Raw genomic sequence first — 20,210 nt, 5'->3', positions numbered from 1 at the left:
TGCTTCGCTGTTCCTGGTATGTCCCACACCTTGCTAGGGAAATGGGGCCCTTCCTTCCTGAAGAGGGAGAAATGGGGCCTCCTGAGCTTGGGCTGTGTGGCTGCTCCTGCACAGCTGCTCTTCTCACAGTGATGCTGCTGGTGTTCACTTGGCTCCACTGTGCTCAAGGGAACTTGAGGGAAATTGTGGGAATTATTCCTTGCCTGATACTTCTGAGGAAACTCTACAATGCAAGTTGGGAAGAGGTGGGGGAGCAGTGCCCAGAGGAGCTCAGCTCTACAATGGGACAGGCGTGGGATGGTACTCCAGAGCAAATGAACGCAATGCCTCTGTCCCTGGAGCATGATGGCCTTGGAAGATGCTGCTCTCCTCTCACTGCTGCATGGACTATGAGACCCCAACACCCAGAGCTGAGACCTGGAGTCAATATGGAAGAAGGAGCAGCCCCTTGCAGCTCTGTCCCTACCACGTATGCTGCCGGCAGCACTGCTCGGGAGAGGCTGAGGGTTGGAGATGTGCATTTGGAACCTGATGCCCCCCTCAGCTGAGGGGCTGTGAGACGCTCAGTCACAGGAGAGCTGTGAATATAGAGTTGTATGAACAGCCTTGGCTCGTGTGCCCTTCATCCTTTATGCAAGGTCTCAGTGCCTCTTCCTCATGCTGTATTTCCTTAAAATCCTGGAAGCAGGACGGGTCTTGGTGATGGACTGCCTGGGCTCATGCTCGAGCCTGGGCTGCCTGTGTGGTGTGGCCTCCAGTGGCCCCCAGTGCACCTCACTCATGTGGTGCTGCTTGTGCCTGGGCTGCTTAGCTGCTGGAGGAGCTCAGGACCTCTGTGGGACCACCCAGTGCTTACAGTGTGGGGTGGACTGATGCTGCTGCTTTCCCCAAGCAGCCAGAGATGGACAGTTGGAGAAGGCCTTCCCTGATCCCACTCAGAATAATTCTGTGGACACTGTGTGTGGGGCTGTTGCCATCTGCTGGCTCTTCTCCCTGGGTGCCTGGTTTCTTCCTGGACCTGGGGTCTCTGTGAAGGCATCTGTGATGCCCTAAGGAGGGTCTTGCTGCTTGCCAGAGCAGGTACTCAGGGCCTCAGTAGTGAGGCTGGGGACCTGCTGCTGTTTGTGGTGTGTCTGGGCAAGGGGCTGTCTGATCTCAGGGTGGCTTTAGCACAAACAGGCGTTCCTGCCTGCATACCTGCTGCCTGCCCACACACCTGCTGCCTGCCTGGGCCTGAGCGCGGGTGTTTGCGGTGGTTATGCACTGCGCCCAGGGTTGGGCTTTTCCCTCCCTGCTGCTGCTGGAAGCTCACGGTGGATTCCATCAGCCCCTTGCCAAGCTGGGAAGGGGAAAGTGTGAATACAACAGTCTCACACCACACCCAGCCCGGCAGCCCACTGTGGTTCCCTCCCCATTCTGTGGGGATGGGTATTGGCCAAGGCTGTGGATCTGCAGTGTGAGGAAGGGGTGAGGGCACTCCTCCTGCTCCCATCCAAGTGAGTGGGGCTGCCCTACCTGCCTGCCTTCCTCCCTTAGCAGCACAGTGCTCCCCTATCCACTCCCCTCCCTCACAGAACTCTCTGGGTCTGCTGTCTGGCCCAATTTTGTGCTGCCCTGAGAAGCAAGAGAGGCTCTTCCCTCTCAGTGCATCCAGCTCCTCTGGCACCAAGAGTAGGGTGCAGCCTCCCCATCAATCAACACCCAGAGAACACAAGCAGATTCAATGCAAAAGAATTTTTATTGGATACAAAATCATTCCAGTTTAGTGAAAAAAATGACATCATTGCTGATGAAGCTTGTCTGGGCTTAAACCCGAGGCTTGCTCCTGTCTGCTCCGGTCCTGCCGTGGCCATTGGGTCCCATCCTGTTATGCCTGGGCTTTGTTGGTGGCTCCATCCTCAGAAGCTGGTCCGGTCTGTGGGGCTGCAGGACTGACCTGGATGGGCACATTCCTCTCGGGAGCGGCTGGCAGTGCCAGCTTGGGAGCCTCAATGCGGAGCTGCCCATCCTTGGACAGGGAGCAGGTCAGCGCTTCGGCGTCCACCTCCTCGGGCACGTCCCACTCCCGCTTCAGCACCTCGTACTTGTAGGAGAAGGAGCCCTTCTCATCGACATTCTGCGTCTCCTTCTGCCCCACCAGCACCACCTTCCTTCCCACCACCTTCACCGACAGCTGCTCGGGAGCGAAGTTCTTCACATCCTGGCAGACAGAGAAGCCGTCCCCAGAGCCCTGGGTCAGGGTCATGCTGGTGTTCGGGGTGCGCTCCGCGGTGATGGCTCCGTGGTTGCTCAGGAGCTGCTCGAAGCTGCTCATGAATTCCCGAGCTTTCTCCATCTCCTGCTGCAGCTCGGTGAAGATGGTCTCTGCGTGTGGCCAGAGGGTCCTCACTGTGCCCAGCCGGCTGGCCAGGGAGCTGGAGGCGAATGGTGCGAGGTGCATCCGGCAAAGCATCGCTGCTGTTGCTGTTGTTTTTGTTGCTGGCGGCTGCTGCTGCTGCTGCTGCTGCTTCTGTCGCCTTTCCAGTGGGCTGGAAGCGTCTGCCCCGCTGCTGCCGTCGGAGGCTTTTATTCCCGTTCCTCGGAGGCGTGGCCTTGTCCCGCACATTACGTCACCTTCGGGAGAAGAGCTCAGCCCGTTCCAGCCCGTTCCAGCTCATTCTTGTTACTCACCCATGAGGAGAGGCACCGCTGACGTCGTGCCCGGCATACCTTAGCCCTGACTCTTACAGCTCTGCTCTCCTGGCTTATAATTAGCAGCATCACCTCAGCCTCTGAGCGGGATGCCTGAGCCACCCCTGCCAAAAATCTGTGCCCTTTGCATTTCCCAGGCATGGAGTGAGTCTGGGCTCCTCCCTGCCTCCCCCCACCCTCAGCTGTGGCCCATTTCTCCCCATCTGTGCCCAGGGAGGTCCCCTCAGGTGAGACTAGAAGTCAGCCCGTGGGCCCGTGCCCAGGTGGCATGCACAGTGGGGTGCTGAGGGGTCAGGGCAGGATGGGGGTGGCCAACAGGGAGAGGAGTCCCAGAAAGTGCAGGAAGTGCCTGGCAGCAGATGACATGGGACATGTTGCTTTAGGGGTGGGACTGTCCCTGTACTGGCAGAAGTGATGCCCTCCTGGCACAATGGAGCCTTGGCTCCACCAAGCCCCCTGCCAGGGAAGGGCTCTGTGGCCCCACTGGCCCTGCTGCATCACGATGGCTCTGCAGAAACCTGAGCTGCCAGCAGTGACTGCGGCTCCCTATTTGTGGCATGTGACTTGTCCCCAGAAACAGGCGCTGCTATTTTGGCTGGTGGATAATCAGCCTCTCAAAAATAGGCGATGGCTCCAGGAGGGTGCGTGGGGAGAGAGCGTTCTGGAAGGGACACACCCCTGGGCAGGGGAGGATAAAATCCGCTGCTCCCTTGCCCCAGCCCAGTACCGCTCCAGCCACTGCACCGAGCAGAGCTGCAGCACAACCAGGAGCACTCTTTGGGAGCAGAGATGCTTTGCCGCCTGCACTTTATGCCGCCCATGTCCAGCTCACTGTTCCCGTGGTTTGGACCCGTCCGCACCCTCTGGCCACATCCAGGCACCCTCTTTGCCGAGCTGGAGCGGGAGATGCGGCTGGAGATGGAGAGGGCGCGGGAGTTCATGAGCAGCGTCGAGCAGTACCTGACCAGTGGGAGCAGCTCCGGACGGCTCGGCATCGCCGCAGACCGTGCATCGAGCACCAGCGCAGCCCTGACCCAGGGCTCTGGGGACGGCTTCTCTGTCTGCCAGGATGTGAAGGACTTTGCGCCCGAGCAGCTGTCGGTGAAGGTGGTGGGAAGGAAGGTGGTGCTGGTGGGGCAGAAGGAGACGCAGAGCACAGACGAGAAGGGCTCCTTCTCCTACAAGTACGAGGTGCTGAAGCGGGAGTGGGACGTGCCCGAGGAGGTGGATGCCGAAGCGCTGACCTGCTCCCTGTCCAAGGATGGGCAGCTCCGCATTGAGGCTCCCAAGCTGGCACTGCCGGCTGTCCCGGAGAGGAATGTGCCCATCCAGATGGGGCCGGTGGTGGCACAGCCAGCTGGCAGCACTGAGGATGGAGCCGAGCGGGCCAAGGCATGAAGAGGAGCAACGGGGGCCAGGCTGAGCCTGGCTACAGAGGCAGCTGCTGGCCGCAGAGCAGGACCGCACTGGGACTGCGCGATGGCCCGGGGGGTGGTGTCTGCCCAAAATATGCAGCTTTTTTGATATGTAATAAATATTTCTAACTTTTATTTGTGTGGCTTCGGTGTTTCTAGTCTTGCCCAGCCCTGTGCTTTGCAACGCTCCTGCCTGTGCCCTCGCAGCGTGATGGCAGGGTGGGGAACGGGGCAGTGCTGGCACGGGGCATGTCCCTGGCACCTCTCCCCAGCTCTGCCCTGGCAGAGGAGGTTGGGCGAGGGGCTCCAGGCCATGTGCAGCACTGAGAATCCCCGGGAGCTCCTGAGCATCCCCCAGGGTAGCCTTCGGGCACCAGACTCCCATCTTTGGGCTGGTGCTGGGACGCTCCCGTGCGGTGCCCGCGTCCCCCGTGCCGTCCCCCCGCGCAAGTGCTGGCACCTTCCAGGCGCTGCCCGCAGCTCCGCGCCCCAGCCCGACTCTAAGCCGCACCCCCCGGTGAAAGTGGGCGCGGCCTCTCATAAATGGCCAGCGGGCGGACCCGGTTCGCTGGTACCGGTCAGGAGGCGCGGCCACGCTCCGTGCCGGGCGCTCGGCCGCACGCCGTGCCGGCGGTGGGAAGGCGGAGGGCGGGACGCGCACCGCATTTGGAGAAGAGGGCGTGGCCATGCTCCATATTTGCGGGGCTCCGCGGAGTGCGGAGCGCGCCGTGCGGCGCCGGACCGGGCGCGGTGCCGGTTACCGGAGGGGCGGGAGGGCTCCTCCGGGCACCGACGGCTCGGCACCGCCCCGTGAGGGGCTGTCGCGGTGGGTCGTCATGACCGGACCTCGATCCTCTCTGGACGGTTCACGCCACGCGCAGTCCCGAGTGGGGGCTCTGCTCCCGTTCAGGACAGCGGGTGACGCGAACCGGCCCCGGGAGCGCCGTCCCGGCAGCACCGGCCCCCCCTCCCCGCCGCAGCGGACTACGGATCCCGGCGTTCCCGGCGCGCAGGCGCAGTGAGCGCGGGGCGCACGCCGGGCCCGGCATGGCGGAGCCGGAGGCCGCGCAGCCCGGGCGGCCCCCGCCTGGCCCGGGCACGGGAACGGCGGTGGCGGCGGGGGCGAGCGGGGTGACGGCTGGAGGAGCGGGATCCAGCGACCCGGCACGGCCCGGGCTGAGCCAGCAGCAGCGGGCGAGCCAGCGCAAGGCGCAGGTGCGGGGGTTCCCTCGCGGGAAGAAGCTGGAGAAGCTGGGGGTCTTCTCGGCTTGCAAGGTGGGGCACACAGGAGGGAGGGCGGGAGGTGGGGTTCAAGGCTGTGCATGGGTGGGGAATGCAAGGACGGGCGTGGGTGGGGGTGCAGGGGATACAGGAGTGGGGGTTCAAGGCTGTGCTTGGGTGGGGGATGAAGGATGGGGGTGCTGACCTGAGTGGGGAATGCAGGAGGGAGTTGCAAGGACGTTTATGGGTGTAGGAGGGGAACTTAGCGGGTGCAGGAGGATGAGTGCAAGGAATGCATGGACAAAGGATGCAGGATTGGGTGCTGGGATGTACATGGGGTGCAGGACGGGGGTTTGGGGCTGTTCGCAGGCAGGGGCTGCAGGAAGAGAGTGCTGCAGGGAGGTGCGGGGATGTCCCTGGGCAGGGACTGCAAGGTTCTGGGGCTGCACGGGAGAGTGTTGGGATGGTGGGTGATGCAGGGTGGCGGCTGAGAAAAGCTGGGGTGGGTGAAAAGGGGCAGGTGGAAGCCAGGGAAATCGTTTCACCAGAGAAGGTGGCAGCCTCAGCACGTGGCAGCGCGTGGGCCACTGCGAAGGCCACTTCTGTCCCTCATACCAGGCCAACGACGCCTGCAAGTGCAATGGCTGGAAGAACCCAAACCCCCCCACAGCCCCTCGGATGGACCTGCAGCAGCCAGTGACCAACCTGAGTGAACCGTGCCGGAGCTGTGGCCATGCGCTGGGTAGCTCCTGTGGGGCCTCGCGGGCAGGGTGAGCAGTGCTGATCCCCTGGTCTCACCACGGCTTTCTCTCCGGCACAGCGGACCACGTGTCCCACCTGGAGAACGTCTCGGAGGACGAGATCAACCGTCTGCTGGGCATGGTGGTAGATGTGGAGAACCTCTTCATGTCAGTGCACAAGGAGGAGGACACGGACACCAAGCAGGTGTATTTCTACCTGTTCAAGGTGCGCATGTCTCGCTGCCCCACTCATGGTGGGACTTGTGCAGGGTCTCTGGTCATTGTGGGGAGCTGGGGCTGCTGTCCTGCTGTTCATGCTCTGTTGGAGCTGGAGCTGAAGCTGAAGCTGGGGCTGTGAACCATCCCAATGCCCAAAGACCTGAAACACTGACCCTCTTCTGAAGTGACCTCTGTCCTGGCCTTGGATTCCCTTGGCGGATGGTTTTAGGGGATGAACGGATGTGCTCCAAGGGCAACCCCAGTGCCTTCCTGGCTGTAGAAATCAGAGCAGCCCCATGGCAGCGTCAGCCACCTCCACCATTCCTGAGCATCCAGTTCCTGGGACTCTGGTGACCATGTCTAATGGTGTCTTTGTAGCTGCTGCGGAAGTGCATCCTGCAGATGAGCCAGCCTGTGGTCGAGGGCTCCCTGGGGAGCCCCCCCTTTGAGAAACCAAACATTGAGCAGGTGAGGCTGCTGTCAGGCTTGTGCACTGCCCTGATGACTTATCCTATGTTCTGCTGCTCTTCCATGGTCCCCTCACTCTCTGGGAGGCAGCACGGAAGAACTCAGAGCAGCCCCTGGCACCCTCCCAATGTTCCATCCTCTCCCCAGGGAGTCCTGAATTTTGTGCAGTACAAGTTCAGCCACTTGCCGCCCAAGGAGCGCCAGACCATGTATGAGCTCTCCAAGATGTTCCTGCTGTGCCTCAACTACTGGAAGCTGGAGACGCCGTCCCAGTTCCGTCAGCGCTCCCAGAACGACGATGTGGCCACCTACAAGGTCAACTACACCAGGTGAGGGCAGGGGGTGGTAATTAGCCAGCCACCCTGGGGTCTCACTCCCAGGACTCTCCCCAGCTCTCTCAGAGTGTCGGTCCACTAGGAGAGCAGGCACCCAGTGGGGCCAGTGCTTCTAAATGTCAGCCATGCCCTTCGTCCACCTTCTCTTCTCGCCCCTGCTCCCGGCAGCATTGTCCCAGGAGGGATATGCATGCTCTGGGGTCTCTGGTTCCAGCCCTGTCATCGGAGCCCCTTCCTGTCCCACAGGTGGCTGTGCTACTGCCACGTGCCGCAGAGCTGTGACAGCCTGCCCCGCTACGAGACCACCCACGTCTTCGGGCGCAGCCTCCTCAAGTCCATCTTCACGGTGACCCGCCGGCAGCTGCTGGAGAAGTTCCGGGTGGAGAAGGACAAGCTGGTGCCGGAGAAGCGGACACTGATCCTCACCCACTTCCCCAAGTAGGTGCCCAGTGTGGGGATGGCTGCTGGAGCACTGAGGGGACTCCTCCTTTGGGATGCTTGCATGCTGATGTGCCACTCCCTGCCAGGTTCCTCTCCATGCTGGAGGAGGAGATCTACGGTGAGAACTCTCCAATCTGGGAGGCTGATTTCACGGTGCCAGCTGCGGAGGGTGCCCAGCTGGTGTCTCGCCCAGGTATTTCAGGAAGCAGCTGCCCCTGTTTGGGGGCTGTGGGATAAAGGATCAAGGTGCGAGTGAGCAGTGGCGGTGGCTGGGCTGCCACTGCTTGATGAGGCTCTTTCCAGCAGTCATGGGCACCACGGGTCTGTTCCAGCTGCGGTCAGCACCGTCGCCGTGCCCACCACTCCTCTCTTCAGCAAGAAGCTCAGCAGCAGCAGCTCAGCCGCCAGCCTGGACGCCAGCACCCCAGAACCCCTGCCAGGTAAGGTCACATTAGCCCACGACACAAAGCTGGAACTGTCCGTGGTCCCTCCCGGCACTGGATGTGCTGCTCTTCTCCCATCCCAGGGGAGAAGCGGAAGCTACCTGAGAGCCTGACGCTGGAGGATGCCAAGCGGATCCGTGTCATGGGAGACATCCCCATGGAGCTGGTGAACGAGGTCATGCTGACCATCACGGACCCTGCTGCCATGCTGGGCCCTGAGGTATGGGCTGGGGATGCTGGGGCAGCTCTGGTGCTCTCCAGTGCCCACAGAGCTGCTTCCCCAGTGTGCCAGGGTGGAGTGGGGCTCCCCCAACAGAGGGACAGTGACCCCCCCATGCCCCCCAGACCAGCCTGCTGTCGGCCAACGCGGCACGGGATGAGACGGCGCGGCTGGAGGAGCGCCGCGGCATCATCGAGTTCCATGTTATCGGCAACTCGCTCTCGCAGAAATCCAACAAGAAGATCCTGATGTGGCTGGTGGGGCTGCAGAATGTCTTCTCGCACCAGCTGCCCCGCATGCCCAAGGAGTACATCACTCGCCTCGTCTTTGACCCGTGCGTGGCTGGGGGATGCGGGGGGACCGGTGTGGGGGGCTCCCCTCACCCTCGGCTGTGCTGCCTGCAGGAAGCACAAGACCCTGGCGCTGATCAAGGACGGCCGAGTGATCGGGGGCATCTGCTTCCGCATGTTCCCTACCCAAGGCTTCACGGAGATCGTCTTCTGTGCCGTCACCTCCAACGAGCAAGTGAAGGTGAGAGAAGGGAGATGGGCACACGTGTGTGCCCCTCAAAGCTGGGCAGGGTGGTCTCTGTGTAGCTGCCCCTTGCGCAGCCAGACCTGCTCAGCACTGGCCAGCCCCAAGCAGTGGTATTTGCTTCAGGACATCTTCCAGCTGCCATTTCCATGGGTGGGAGGGGGTTGTTAATCCCAGCTGGGGCTGCCTGGGGGGGGTCCCTGTCTCACGGTGCTTCCCCAAGGGCTATGGGACACACCTGATGAACCACCTGAAGGAGTACCACATCAAGCACAACATCCTCTACTTCCTCACCTATGCGGATGAGTATGCCATTGGCTACTTCAAAAAGCAGGTGGGCTCCTTTCCCTGGTAGCTGCCCCCAGCTCTGCTGCACACCTGCCCCCTCCCACCTGCCCCCTCTCTCCTAGGGCTTTTCCAAGGACATCAAGGTCCCCAAGAGCCGCTACCTGGGATACATCAAGGACTACGAGGGGGCGACCCTGATGGAGTGTGAGCTGAACCCCCGCATCCCCTACACTGAGCTTTCACACATCATCAAGAAGCAGAAGGAGGTACGGCCCAGGAGTGGGCAGGAGGGTGGGTGAGCACTGCCAGCCTCCCCCTGAAGGCAGGGGAGAGGTGTGGGGCTGTGCAGGCCTGGAGAGCAGACTTGCAGGGCAGAGAGGGGGCACTGATGGCTTTGACACTGGCTGGGGTTGTCTCTGGCCCTGCACGATGGGTTCATGGGGTCCCACATCACGGTGTGGCAGAGCATTGTGGAACCCCCACTTATCTGCCCCCTTCCAACCCCCCTTCCCTGCAGATCATCAAGAAGCTGATCGAGAGGAAACAGGCGCAGATCCGCAAAGTCTACCCAGGCCTGACCTGCTTCAAGGAGGGTGTGCGGCAGATCCCCATCGAGAGCGTCCCTGGCATCCGTGAGTCCTGGCAGGGGGTCTGGCAGGAGGGCTCTGTCCTCGCTCCCCATGGCTCCTGCAGGGCAGATGTGGTGACACTGACGCTTGTCTTCCAGGAGAAACAGGATGGAAACCACTGGGGAAGGAGAAGGGGTGAGTGCTGCATGAGGGCGGGGGGCTCAGCTCTGCCTGTGCCTCAGTCCTGGCATTGGCCAGGCCCTGGAATGGAGAGAGGCTGATGGGCACTGGCTTTGTCCTGCAGGAAGGAACTGAAGGACCCAGACCAGCTCTACAACATGCTGAAGAACCTCCTGGCCCAGATCAAGGTGTGGGCAGGAGAGGACCCTTGCTCCAGGGTGCCTGTCCGCCTGACAGCCCTCAGAGCTGCCTCCCTTGGGATGGGCTGTACAGGGCTTTGCCCTTGGGGCCTGCTGGGGTGATCCAGGTGTGGGGAGATCAGGACTCTTGGGTGCTGGAGCGAACAAGGGTTACGTGGTCATTGCTCCAACTGCCCCCCACTTCTCCCCAGACCCACCCCAGTGCGTGGCCCTTCATGGAGCCGGTGAAGAAGTCAGAGGCACCGGACTACTATGAAATCATCCGCTTCCCAATAGGTAGGTTGCTGTGTCCAGCCCCCCAGGACAGGATTACAGAAGAGAGGGCTGAGGACCCCCCATTCATTGTGGAGTCTGTGCTGGGGACTCAAGTTTGGGGTGATGGGAGCCTCAGGATAACCCAGAGTGAGAGAGGGATGAGTTGGGACCTGTGGTTGGTGTCCAGCTCAGTGGCTGGGTGGTGCAGAGGCCTGGGGAGGGGCCCTGACCCTTCCCCACCCCCAGACCTGAAGACCATGACGGAGCGCCTGAAGAACCGCTACTACGTCACCAAGAAGCTGTTCATCGCCGACCTGCAGCGCATCATCACCAACTGCCGCGAGTACAACCCGCCCGACAGCGACTACTGCAAGTGTGCCAACACCCTCGAGAAGTTCTTCTACTTCAAGCTCAAGGAGGGGGGGCTCATCGACAAGTAGGGGGGCTGGCTTGGACCTGCTGTGGCCACTGGCCCTCCCATGGGAGGGACCTGTGGGATCCAGCCCCACTCTCTCTGTGGGTAGGAGCTGCTGGAGGGATTGGTGCTGCTGAGCAGCCTGGGGAGCTGGGCTTTCCTTCTTGGGGAACCACAGGGGCTGGGGGGGGGCTGGTGCTTTTATCCCTGAGGTGCTCTGGCTGCCTCTCCTAGGGAATGGGGGTGAGGCTGGAGCTGCCTCATGAGGATCTGCCCAGGGCAGAGACAGCACTGAGCTCCTGCCTCTGCCTGGGGGAGGGGGAACCCCCTGACCCCTGTGCGTCCCCCCTACCTGGGATCGTGCCTTCTGCCCTGGCTCCCTGTGACAGGGCAGGGGCACACAAGTGCTTTGGTTTCTGCTCCGTCCACGTGCAGGCAGCCCCTACCCCTCACACTGAATGTACGGCGGGCTCAGCCCTGCGGCTGCCCGCAGCGGTGCTGCTCCTGGGCCAGGGTCCTGCTGGGCAGGGGGGCTCTGCCTTGCACCCCCAGTTCCTGCTGCCTCTGTCAGCTCTTCCCCCGGGGCAGGTCTGCCTTCCCTGCCTGAACATCCTCCCTGCCTGCCCCTGCTGCCAGCTGGGGGGGTGGGGGGCTGCCAGCCCCAGTCCTGCCCCTCCGGGTGCCAGGGAGGGTGGCTGCCCGGTGCTGTGCTGGCTTCTGTTCCCCCTGCTCCGCTCCAGCTGGCAGACACCTCTGCTTGTCTCCCCCCTTGCTCCCCCCTCCTTGTGCCCCCCACCCCTTTCCCTGCCCCCCACTCGCCCCCATTCCACTTGACTGGTGTTTCGTTGGTTTGTTTGTTTTTTTTTTTTTTTTAATAAATGTCTTTGTGCAGCCCCAGCTCCATCCGTGGGGCTCAACCCAGCGTGGTGGGCAGGGGGACAACCCGGGATGTTGTGGAGGGTGTTTGTGTTGGGGAGGGGAATAGGAACAACTCGGGATGGGGAGAGTGTGAAGATCCCCCTGGATGGGCTGGGGTGCAGTGGGCAGAACTGGGGTGCAGGGTTGGTTGGGGTGCTCAGTGCTGCGCTGGGATCCCGGACAGGTCGGGGCGCAGGGGCCGTCTGCGTGCGGGGGGGTGCTGTGGGAGCTCCACTCGGTTTCGGTTTCGGTTCTGATTTCCGGGCCGGGCGGCTCGGCTCGGCTCGGCTCGGCTCAGTTGGCCCCAGCGCGGCCGGCGGGGCCCCCCCTTGCGGGCCCCCCCTCGCCGAAACCAGCAGGATGCGCCGCCTCCAGTTTCGTTTCCCGGCTGGTTCCACCTTCGGCAGATGCGAAACGCGCAGCGGCGGAGAATGGAGCTCCGGGGGTACCAGCGAGAGGCGGCGGCCCCGGCCCTGCGCGGCCGCAACAGCATCGTTTGGCTGCCCACGGGCGCCGGGAAGACCCGCGTGGCCGTCCACGTCTGCTGGCGACACCTGCAGAGCCGGCCGGGCGGCAAGGTGGCCGTGCTTGTCAACAAGGTGCTGCCCTGCTCCAGGACCGCGGGAGCCACGGCTGGTGGTCCTGGCCGGTGCTGAGCGTGGTCCTGTGGGCGCAGGTGCACCTGGTGGACCAGCACACCGAAAAGGAGTTCCAGGCACTGCAGGACACCTTCAAGGTGGCATCCATCAGTGGGGACACCAGCCACAAAGCCTTCTTCGCCTGCCTGGTGAAGGAGAACGATGTTATCATCTGCACAGCCCAGATACTGCAGAACGCCCTGGTCAGCACGGAGGAGGACATGCACGTGGAGCTGACAGGTGGGCACCAGACCACATATGCTGCTGGCCCCACAGCCATGGCTGAGCCCCCAGCTGAGCCCCCATCCCACCCCGCTCCCCTCCCCGTCCCGGAGCAGATTTCTCGCTGCTGGTGATAGACGAGTGCCACCACACGCATAAGGACGCCGTCTACAACAAGATCATGCTGAGATATCTCCAGTGCAAGCTCAGCAGGGAGCAGGAGCTGCCACAGGTTCTGGGGCTGACGGCATCCCCTGGCACTGGGGGGGCAACGTCCTTCGAGGGAGCCGTAGAGCACATCCTGCAGGTGTGTCCTGTGCCCCCTGTCCTGCTTCAGCACAGCTTCCCCTGAGGTTCAGCAGGGTGTCCCTTGGGATGGGGGTTGATGTCCAGGTGTGTGGGTGCTGGGCAGACCAGAAGAGTCATCCCCAAACTCATCAGGTTGCCGGTGAGCACCACGCAGTGCACTGTCCTGGGCAGCTGGGCTCAGGGTGGAAGCAGGGTCTTTCCCTCTCAGATCTGTGCCAACCTGGACACTGAGAAGATCACATCAGTGCAGGACGAGGCGCAGCACCTGCAAAGCCATGTCCCCCAACCCAAGAAGCAGTATGACCTGTGCCAGGAGCGAGTGCAGGTGAGGTATGGCTGCTCAGAGCCATGGGGCTGCTCACTGGGTGGAAGATGAGACCCTCAAGCCTTGCTGGGTGAGGGGCTGTGTCCCTTCATCCACTTTGCTCAGGCCAGTGTGAGAAATCGGTTGACCCAGAGTTTTGGTGCTGGGGGATCCTGCAACTGTCTGGGTCCTGCCATGCAACCAGCCACAATTCCCAAGTCCTGAGCCCCTCCCTGCTCCCAGGACCCCTTTGGTGAGCAGCTGAAGAAGATGATGGTGCAGATCCAGCAGTACATGGAGAAGCCGGGTCTCCCATGGGACTTTGGCACGCAGATTTACGAGCAGCGCATCGTGGAGCTGGAGAAGAGAGGTGAGGGTGCAGCAGTGCAGGTGTGGCGGTGCTGGGCCACGGGGACAGGCTGTGACTGCCGTGTCCCCTGGCCCCACCAGCCGCAGAGATGTTTTGCCGCAAGACGCGGGTGTGCGCCCTGCACCTGCGCAAGTACAACGACGCTCTGCTGATCAACGACACCGTGCGGATGGTTGACGCCTTCCAGTGCCTCCAGCAGTTCTACAGCACTGAGAGGGATGAGAAGGACCCCACTGAACAGTTCCTCATTGCCACATTTGAGGGTAACAGAGGGGCCTGGAGGGGGGTGATGCTGGCTGCGTTTTGGGTGTAAGGAGTCTCCCCGACACCCCTCTCACCTGTGCAGAGAACAGGGCGAGGCTGCAGGCACTTGCCGGGGACCAGCGCTATGAGAACCCCAGGCTGGGCAAGCTGGAGGGGATCCTGCGTGAGCACTTTCAGCCCCTGGGCGCTTCTCGTGGCATCGTCTTCACCAAGACAAGGCAGAGCGCTCACAGCCTGCTCAGCTGGCTGCAGACCACAGCCACGCTCCAGCACATCAGGGCCACCGTCCTCACTGGCGCCGGCTACAGCAACCAGACCAGGCACATGACACAGGTGAGTGGAGGGTGGGCAGGAACTGGACCGATCCCACTCTGCACACTTTGGGGGTGCTGCTGGTGCTGCCCAGGCCTCAGAGCCCTACACAGCTGCTGAAGCATCACCCCCCTGTCTACCCAGAACGAGCAGCAGGACGTGATCAAGCAGTTCCGTGAGGGAGCCCTCAACCTGCTCTTCTCCACCAGTGTGGCTGAGGAGGGCCTGGACATCCCTGAGTGCAACATTGTGGTCCGCTATGGGCTGATGACCAATGAGATCGCCATGATGCAGGTGCTGCCCAGACTCCCTCTGGCCCTGCCAGGAACCCCCAAAGCTGTGGGAGTGGGACATGGGGGCTCTTGCCTTCCCTGCAGCCATGTCCTTGGGGATGAGCCCAGCCCCTGGCAGAACATCTTGACAAGGTGCAGGGGAGGGTGGAAGTGGCTCTGTTCTCACAGGATGGCATGAAAGGGTTGGCTGTGTCCCTCTTCTACTGACTGCAACATTTGGACCCTGCTCTGCAGGCCCGGGGCCGTGCCCGTGCTGAGAACAGTGTCTACTCTGTCCTCGCCAAAGCCAACAGCAGAGAGGTGTTCCGAGAGCTGCTCAACGAGGACCGGGTGGAGCTCATGAAGAGGGCGATTCAGGCAGTGCAAGCCATGCCTGAGCAGGAGTACAACCAAAAGGTGGGTGCTGGGTGCTGCCATGGGCACTGGCAGGGCCAGGCAGCTCTTGCCCACCTCTGCACCCTGTTTTTGGCTGCCTTCTCTGCCCCGGGGCAGCGCCGGATCCTGAGATGGGGTTGTGTGAGGGGCATGGGGCAGTGTGTGCCCATCCTGCCCTGCCCTGCCTGTCCTGCCCTGTCGCTTGCACTCGGGGGATGATGCATCCCTCAGTGGATCTTGCCGTATCTGCCATCTGTCTTTGCCTGCAGCCCTGTGCTGACCCCTATCCCCTCTGTGTCCCCCACAGATCCGGGAGCTGCAGCGGGCGGCCGTAGCCAGCTGGCTGATGAAGGAGGCCAGGATCAGTGAGCGGCGGCAGCTGCACGACCCAGACGCTGTTCGCCTGTACTGTGTCAACTGCAACATGGCCGTGTGCCATGGCAGCGACATCCGCACAGTGGAGGGCATGCACCACGTCAACGTCAACCCCGAATTCGGGTAGGAGTCTTGCATGGGCAGGGGTGAGCGGGCAGAGGTAGCACCAGCCTGCTGCCAGCTCTTTCTCTTGGTACAGGGAGATTGCAGGAACTTTGTTTGACTATGGGAGCACCTGTGCTGCCCTGTTTGTGTCCCCTGGACCATCATCCTTACTGTCTGGTGGCCCCTTCCTTCCAGGCTGTATTACAGAGTTTCCTCTGGGAAAATACAATTCCAGCGCACTTTCAAGGACTGGGAGCCTGGCTGCCGTATTGCCTGCAGCGCCTGCAGCCAGGTGAGCACAACCATCCCCCTGTGTCTGCAGCCCAGTCAGAGCTGGAGGGACAGGAAGGGCTGTGCCTTGTGCCCCAGCTCACAGCTGCACATGCCTGTGTCATGTGTGCTGAGGGACATGGACACAGGCTGCCTGCAAAGGAGGGACATGCCTTGGGAGCAAGGAACTCGCCCATCCCTGTGTGCGTGGCCCTGCAGCCTGGGGACGCTGTGTGTGCGGTGTCTAACTGTCCCCTCCCTGCCCACACAGGACTGGGGCATGGAGATGCTGTACCGGCAGGTGAAGCTGCCTATCCTCTGCATCAAAAACTTTGTGGTGGAGACACCGGCAGAGAAGAGGAGGTACAAGAAGTGGAGCGCTGTGACGTTCCCCATCAAGGCGTTTGACTACCTGGAGTACTGCTCTGACACCCATGGCCTGTCCTTCTAGCACAGGCTCTGTTCAGAAGAGGACTATTCACAGGGCACTTTCAGGGTCTCACATGAAAGGGAGAGGCTTCCTCGACCCTTGGACAGAAGGCCATGGCTCACTCCTCTCTTCCTCGCTGGTCTGAGCTGCAGCAGTGCGTCCCGTGCTGGAGCCCATGGCTGCTGAAGGGGCTTTGCTGAACCCACAAAGAAAGGATGAGATGCTGGGATCAAAAACCACCCAAACCCTTCCTTGCTCCCCATGCTGCTGCCTTCCCCTCTGCAACCCTGCCAGGAGAACCATCCGTTTCTGTGGGGCCAGGACATAGCCCACTGCTTCTCCACTCCGATTTGTGAATTCATGGGTCTCCATTAAAAACGCACGTGCTAGACTGAAGGGGCAGGTTGGCCGTGTCACTTGTGACAAGAGCTGGCTGGGCAGGAGGGTTTGAGGGGGGACATTGCACCAGAGCCAGACCCCACTGTGCGCTGTGCCAGTAGAACAGGGGTCTCCAGGGCACAGTGGAGCCTGTGAGGCTGCCCCGGCCCTACCCCCCCCCCCCTGCAGACAGTGGCCTGTCTCACCCACCCACCCAAGACCGAACCTTCTCGAGGCCCAGAACGAGCCTAAACCCCTCTGGGGCAGCCCCAGGGGTCCCTCCGGGGCTTCGGGCGTCCCCTCGATCTCACCTGGGAGCACCCTGGAAAGCGCTTTGCGTCCGAGCCGCGGGGGAGCCGCGGGGCTTGCGGCAGGACTCGGGACCGGGACCGGGACCGGGACCGGGACCGGGCCGGCTTCGGGGCGAGGGATTCGGTACCGGGGTGCGCAGCCCGTGCTGTGCCGCCGCTGGCCGCTAGAGGGAGTCCCGGGCCGGGCTGGGGATGCCCGGGGAACCGGGGGATGATCCGGGGGGACCGGAGGATGTTCGGGAAACCGGGGGATGATCCGGGGGGACCGGGGGATGCCTGGGGAACCGGGGAATGATCCGGAGGGACCGGAGGATGTTCGGGAAACCGGGGGATGATCCGGGGGGACCGGGGGATGCCTGGGGAACCGGGGAATGATCCGGAGGGACCGGAGGATGTTCGGGGAACCGGGGGATGATCCGGGGGGACCGGGGGATGCCTGGGGAACCGGGGGATGCCCGGGGAACCTGGATATAATCCGGGGGGACCAGGGGATGCCCGGGGAACCGGGGGATGCTCGGAGAACCGGGGGATGATCTGGGGGGACCGGAGGATGATCCGGGGGAACCAGGGGATGCCCGGGGAACCGGGGGATGCCTGGGGAACCGAGGAATGATCCGGCAGGACCGGGGGCTGCTCCAGTGAGTACAGGGGGCTGCAGCGCTCGCACCGGCCGCTCCACGCGTGTCCCTTCCCCGCGGGATCCTGCCGCACGTGTTGATGCTGGCCCGGGGACGCCCCCTCCCCGCCGGTAAGCAGCGCGGATGCTCGGCAGGTCACAAGTGGCTCCGCGGGTGGCGGGGAGCTGCAGAAGGACAAGGACACGTGCAGGGGACCAGAGTCCTGCTCCTGCCTGACTTTGGTACCAGAGGCTCCTGCAGTGTCAGGCACACATAGCCTGCTTTCAGGTGGAGATGGCCCCGGGGAAGCCAAACTCCTGTTCATCAGAAACTGGGTAATGAGGCCATTTGAGTTATTTGTAGCTCCTTGTGGGCTGGGATGGCCTCTCCTCCTGCTCCCTAGGCAGGATCCCTCCCGCAGGGACCCCAGATCGTTTTGCTCAGCTCAAAGTGCCCTGATTTGTGCTTGGAGAATTTAGGTTGTGAATTAGCCCAGTGGGTGTCCACAGCACTGGGTGGTGCAACCTCTCACCAGCCCTGGTAGATATGGCTGTCCGCTTGGGTGCTCCAAACCAGAATTTCTGTGACAAAACTTACCCCTTTTTGAAGGGGTGCAGCTGACGTCATGGGATACAGGGCCAGGACAGCATTGTGAATCTCTGTGGTTTTGCAAGCAGGTCTGTATCCAGCCTCTGCTTGTTCTTCCCTCTGAGTCCCTGCTGCAACGTCAGCCGCATCTGACTTCTCCTTCCCAGGGGCTCGGGCACCTTGGGCCTGGCGGCAGGGAGCAGCCGAGCTGCAGTGATCGGTGCTGTGACCTTGGTTGGTGTCCTTCAGGGCTGGCATCCTTCTGAGCCTGCATCCTTCTGAGCCAGCATCCTTCAGGACTGGCATCCTTCAGAGCTGGCCTCCTGTGGCCAAATCCCCAGGCTGGAAGAAGTCTGTGGCTCAAAGCACCTTTGCTTATCTCAGCTCCCCAAAGCACTTATGTTCCAACCATCACGACTGGCTGCCTGTAAGCAGAGATGGGCACCATTAGCCCCGCAGCAAACAGCTGCTGCAGCAAGTTCTGCTGGCAGAAGCACCGTGAAGGGGTTTGCCCCCGGCCCACAGGCTGCCGGAATGGGGGCAGCCCCAGGAACGCCTCTGTCCTCCGACCCCAGCACCCCCCGTGCCCCTGGCAGCCGGGTGTGCTCACAGAGTCAGGGCAATGCAGCAATTTGTTTCTCACAGCTCATTTCATTTGTCATCAGTGCGTCAGAAAGCACCGATTCCCCTCGCAAGGCACCAGCTGGAAAACCTCCGGCTCCTCCACCTGGCAGCGCCTCAGGTCAGCCCTTTCCCCAGGCTGATGTTTAGCGGGACTTAGTGCTCAGCCTGTTCGACTTATCCGGAAGGAGCCTGAGATGTGACTTGATTACAGCATGCAAGTATCTTCCTGGGGAGAAAACTGCTGGGTATTAAAGGGCTCTTTTACTCGGCAGAGAGAGGAATAATGAGAACTGGGGCCGAAAGATAAAAGTCAGGCAAATTGAAACTTGAAATCCAGGGCAGGTCTGCAGCAAGAAGGGCACAGAGCAGCCAAAGCAGGACCTCAGGCACCTTTATCAAAGAGGTGCCTGGGGCTGGGGGTCCTGCCCTGGGGGTGGCTCCATCCTGCTTCGTGACTCTGGCTCAGGCAACAGCAGAATGAGCAGCAGGAGTCCGGTGGCATCCTGCGTGAGGGGAATGGGGACTGAATTTTGCTTCTCAGGCACATCTGAAAATCTGGCTATTGCACAGCATCTCTTCCAGAGCCCGGGAGCACGTCAGACCCCGAGGTGACCTTTCCCGGGACAGCTGGAACTTCCCTCTCTGTACCAGGGGAAATTCCAGTCTGGAGAGAAGTGCTTGTGGTGGAGGACTTCCGTCCCGAAAACCAGAAGCCCTCTCCCCGCTTTGTTCCTGCATCCCCCTCTTCTCCGCTGCCGGGAGCGCACGGGAACCCGCAGAGCGTGCGGGCGCGTCCCTGTCCTGCTCGGCTGCGCCGGCCCCGCCACCGCCGGCCGCGTGTCGGACGGTTCCCGCCGGGAGTTAATCCTGACTATTCGCATGTCAGGATGCCGCTGGATTAAACAAGTGGATTAGCATCAAACAATTTCCCTCGCGCCCCGAGCGGGAGGCAGGAAATATAACCACTGCAGGTTTATTCTGCTTAGGTTGGAACAGCTCCCCGGCACGCAGCGGCACGGCGAGGCACGAGCCCAGGGCATTGCGGGAGCACTGGGATGAGGACGTCAGGACCAGGGGCTGCTCATCCCAGGGGAATCACGGAGGTGTCCCTGCTGCGTGGCACTCGGGTACCCGCTGAGGATCCCACCCGCCCAGCCGTGAGGTGCCGGTGCGCAGGAGCCATCTGGGCTTGGGGAAAGGGCTGCAGCTCTTCACTGGGTGTCCCCAGGAGGGCACAAAGGTCAGGACTGGGAAGACTCCAGCCTCCCACAGTCACTGAGCCCCCCGGCACTGTCTTCTGGCTGCTCCTGCCAGCCTGGGCTCAGCTGCGGATGGCAGAGGATGGAACAGCCTCGCGGATGGAAAGGCGAATCTGTTTTCCCAACAGCTCCTGGGTTCCCGAGCCAGGGGATGGTGATGCAGCTCTGATCTGATCCAATGGCGGCACTGATGCAGGCTGCCAGCTTTCATCCCAAGCTTTGTGCCCACCCGTGATCCCAGGGTCTCTTGTCAGCCACTTAGAAAAAGTAAAACAAACCCCCTAATCCCGGGGTTTTAATGGAAGAAGGTCGTGCAGCACTGGCTGGAGCAAAACAGCCCTACACTTGGCAAAGAGACTTGACTTCTCTTTGGACCAACGCACCGTGGGAGCAGCTGGACTCACATCCCTGCGTCCTCCATGGCCCTGGAGGTTTCGGTCCCTGGAGGTTTCTTGGCTGCTTTCCTCTGAGGAGCATTCCCAGGGCAGCCAAGTCCCCAGTCAGCCGAGAACAGGACCATCACACATGCCCACCTTGTTTTTCTAGGAAAGGGCTAAAAATAGCATCCTAGGGCAGTGTGGAAAGGCCCGGGCAGATCCTCAGCCACTGGGAGT

At 61.9% G+C, this 20,210-nt stretch overlaps 4 protein-coding genes across 4 annotated transcripts; 3 read left to right on the top strand and 1 right to left on the bottom strand.

The window, feature by feature from the left end:
• Positions 1–1,719: 1,719 nt before the first annotated feature.
• Positions 1,720–2,546, bottom strand: LOC138099200 (heat shock protein 30C-like). The gene has a single exon (XM_068996311.1). The coding sequence runs from the start codon at positions 2,450–2,452 to the stop codon at positions 1,868–1,870; it is 585 nt and encodes a 194-aa protein (XP_068852412.1). The 5' UTR covers positions 2,453–2,546; the 3' UTR covers positions 1,720–1,867.
• Positions 2,547–3,402: 856 nt separating this feature from the next.
• On the top strand, positions 3,403–4,241 carry LOC138099157 (heat shock protein 30C-like). The gene has a single exon (XM_068996237.1). The coding sequence runs from the start codon at positions 3,481–3,483 to the stop codon at positions 4,087–4,089; it is 609 nt and encodes a 202-aa protein (XP_068852338.1). The 5' UTR covers positions 3,403–3,480; the 3' UTR covers positions 4,090–4,241.
• Positions 4,242–4,703: 462 nt separating this feature from the next.
• KAT2A (lysine acetyltransferase 2A) lies at positions 4,704–11,551 on the top strand. Its single transcript, XM_068996235.1, has 18 exons — positions 4,704–5,381; positions 5,946–6,069; positions 6,148–6,293; positions 6,665–6,754; positions 6,902–7,083; positions 7,336–7,527; positions 7,617–7,723; positions 7,863–7,970; positions 8,057–8,193; positions 8,319–8,527; positions 8,598–8,724; positions 8,951–9,061; positions 9,138–9,281; positions 9,533–9,647; positions 9,743–9,779; positions 9,889–9,952; positions 10,156–10,240; positions 10,466–11,551. The coding sequence occupies exons 1-18, from the start codon at positions 5,154–5,156 to the stop codon at positions 10,657–10,659; spliced, it is 2,400 nt and encodes a 799-aa protein (XP_068852336.1). The 5' UTR covers positions 4,704–5,153; the 3' UTR covers positions 10,660–11,551.
• Positions 11,552–11,638: 87 nt separating this feature from the next.
• On the top strand, positions 11,639–16,215 carry DHX58 (DExH-box helicase 58). The gene is made up of 12 exons (XM_068996236.1): positions 11,639–12,151; positions 12,229–12,430; positions 12,529–12,719; positions 12,930–13,046; positions 13,269–13,395; positions 13,476–13,658; positions 13,742–13,992; positions 14,116–14,265; positions 14,499–14,660; positions 14,947–15,137; positions 15,315–15,411; positions 15,661–16,215. Exons 1-12 carry the CDS (start codon positions 11,960–11,962, stop codon positions 15,838–15,840), a joined length of 2,043 nt encoding a protein of 680 aa, XP_068852337.1. The 5' UTR covers positions 11,639–11,959; the 3' UTR covers positions 15,841–16,215.
• The last annotated feature ends 3,995 nt before the right edge of the window (positions 16,216–20,210 follow it).

The sequence above is a fragment of the Aphelocoma coerulescens genome, chromosome 27, assembly GCF_041296385.1.
Source record: "Aphelocoma coerulescens isolate FSJ_1873_10779 chromosome 27, UR_Acoe_1.0, whole genome shotgun sequence".
In the NCBI taxonomy this organism is placed as follows: domain Eukaryota; kingdom Metazoa; phylum Chordata; class Aves; order Passeriformes; family Corvidae; genus Aphelocoma; species Aphelocoma coerulescens.
This window is presented reverse-complemented; position numbering and strand designations above follow the sequence as displayed.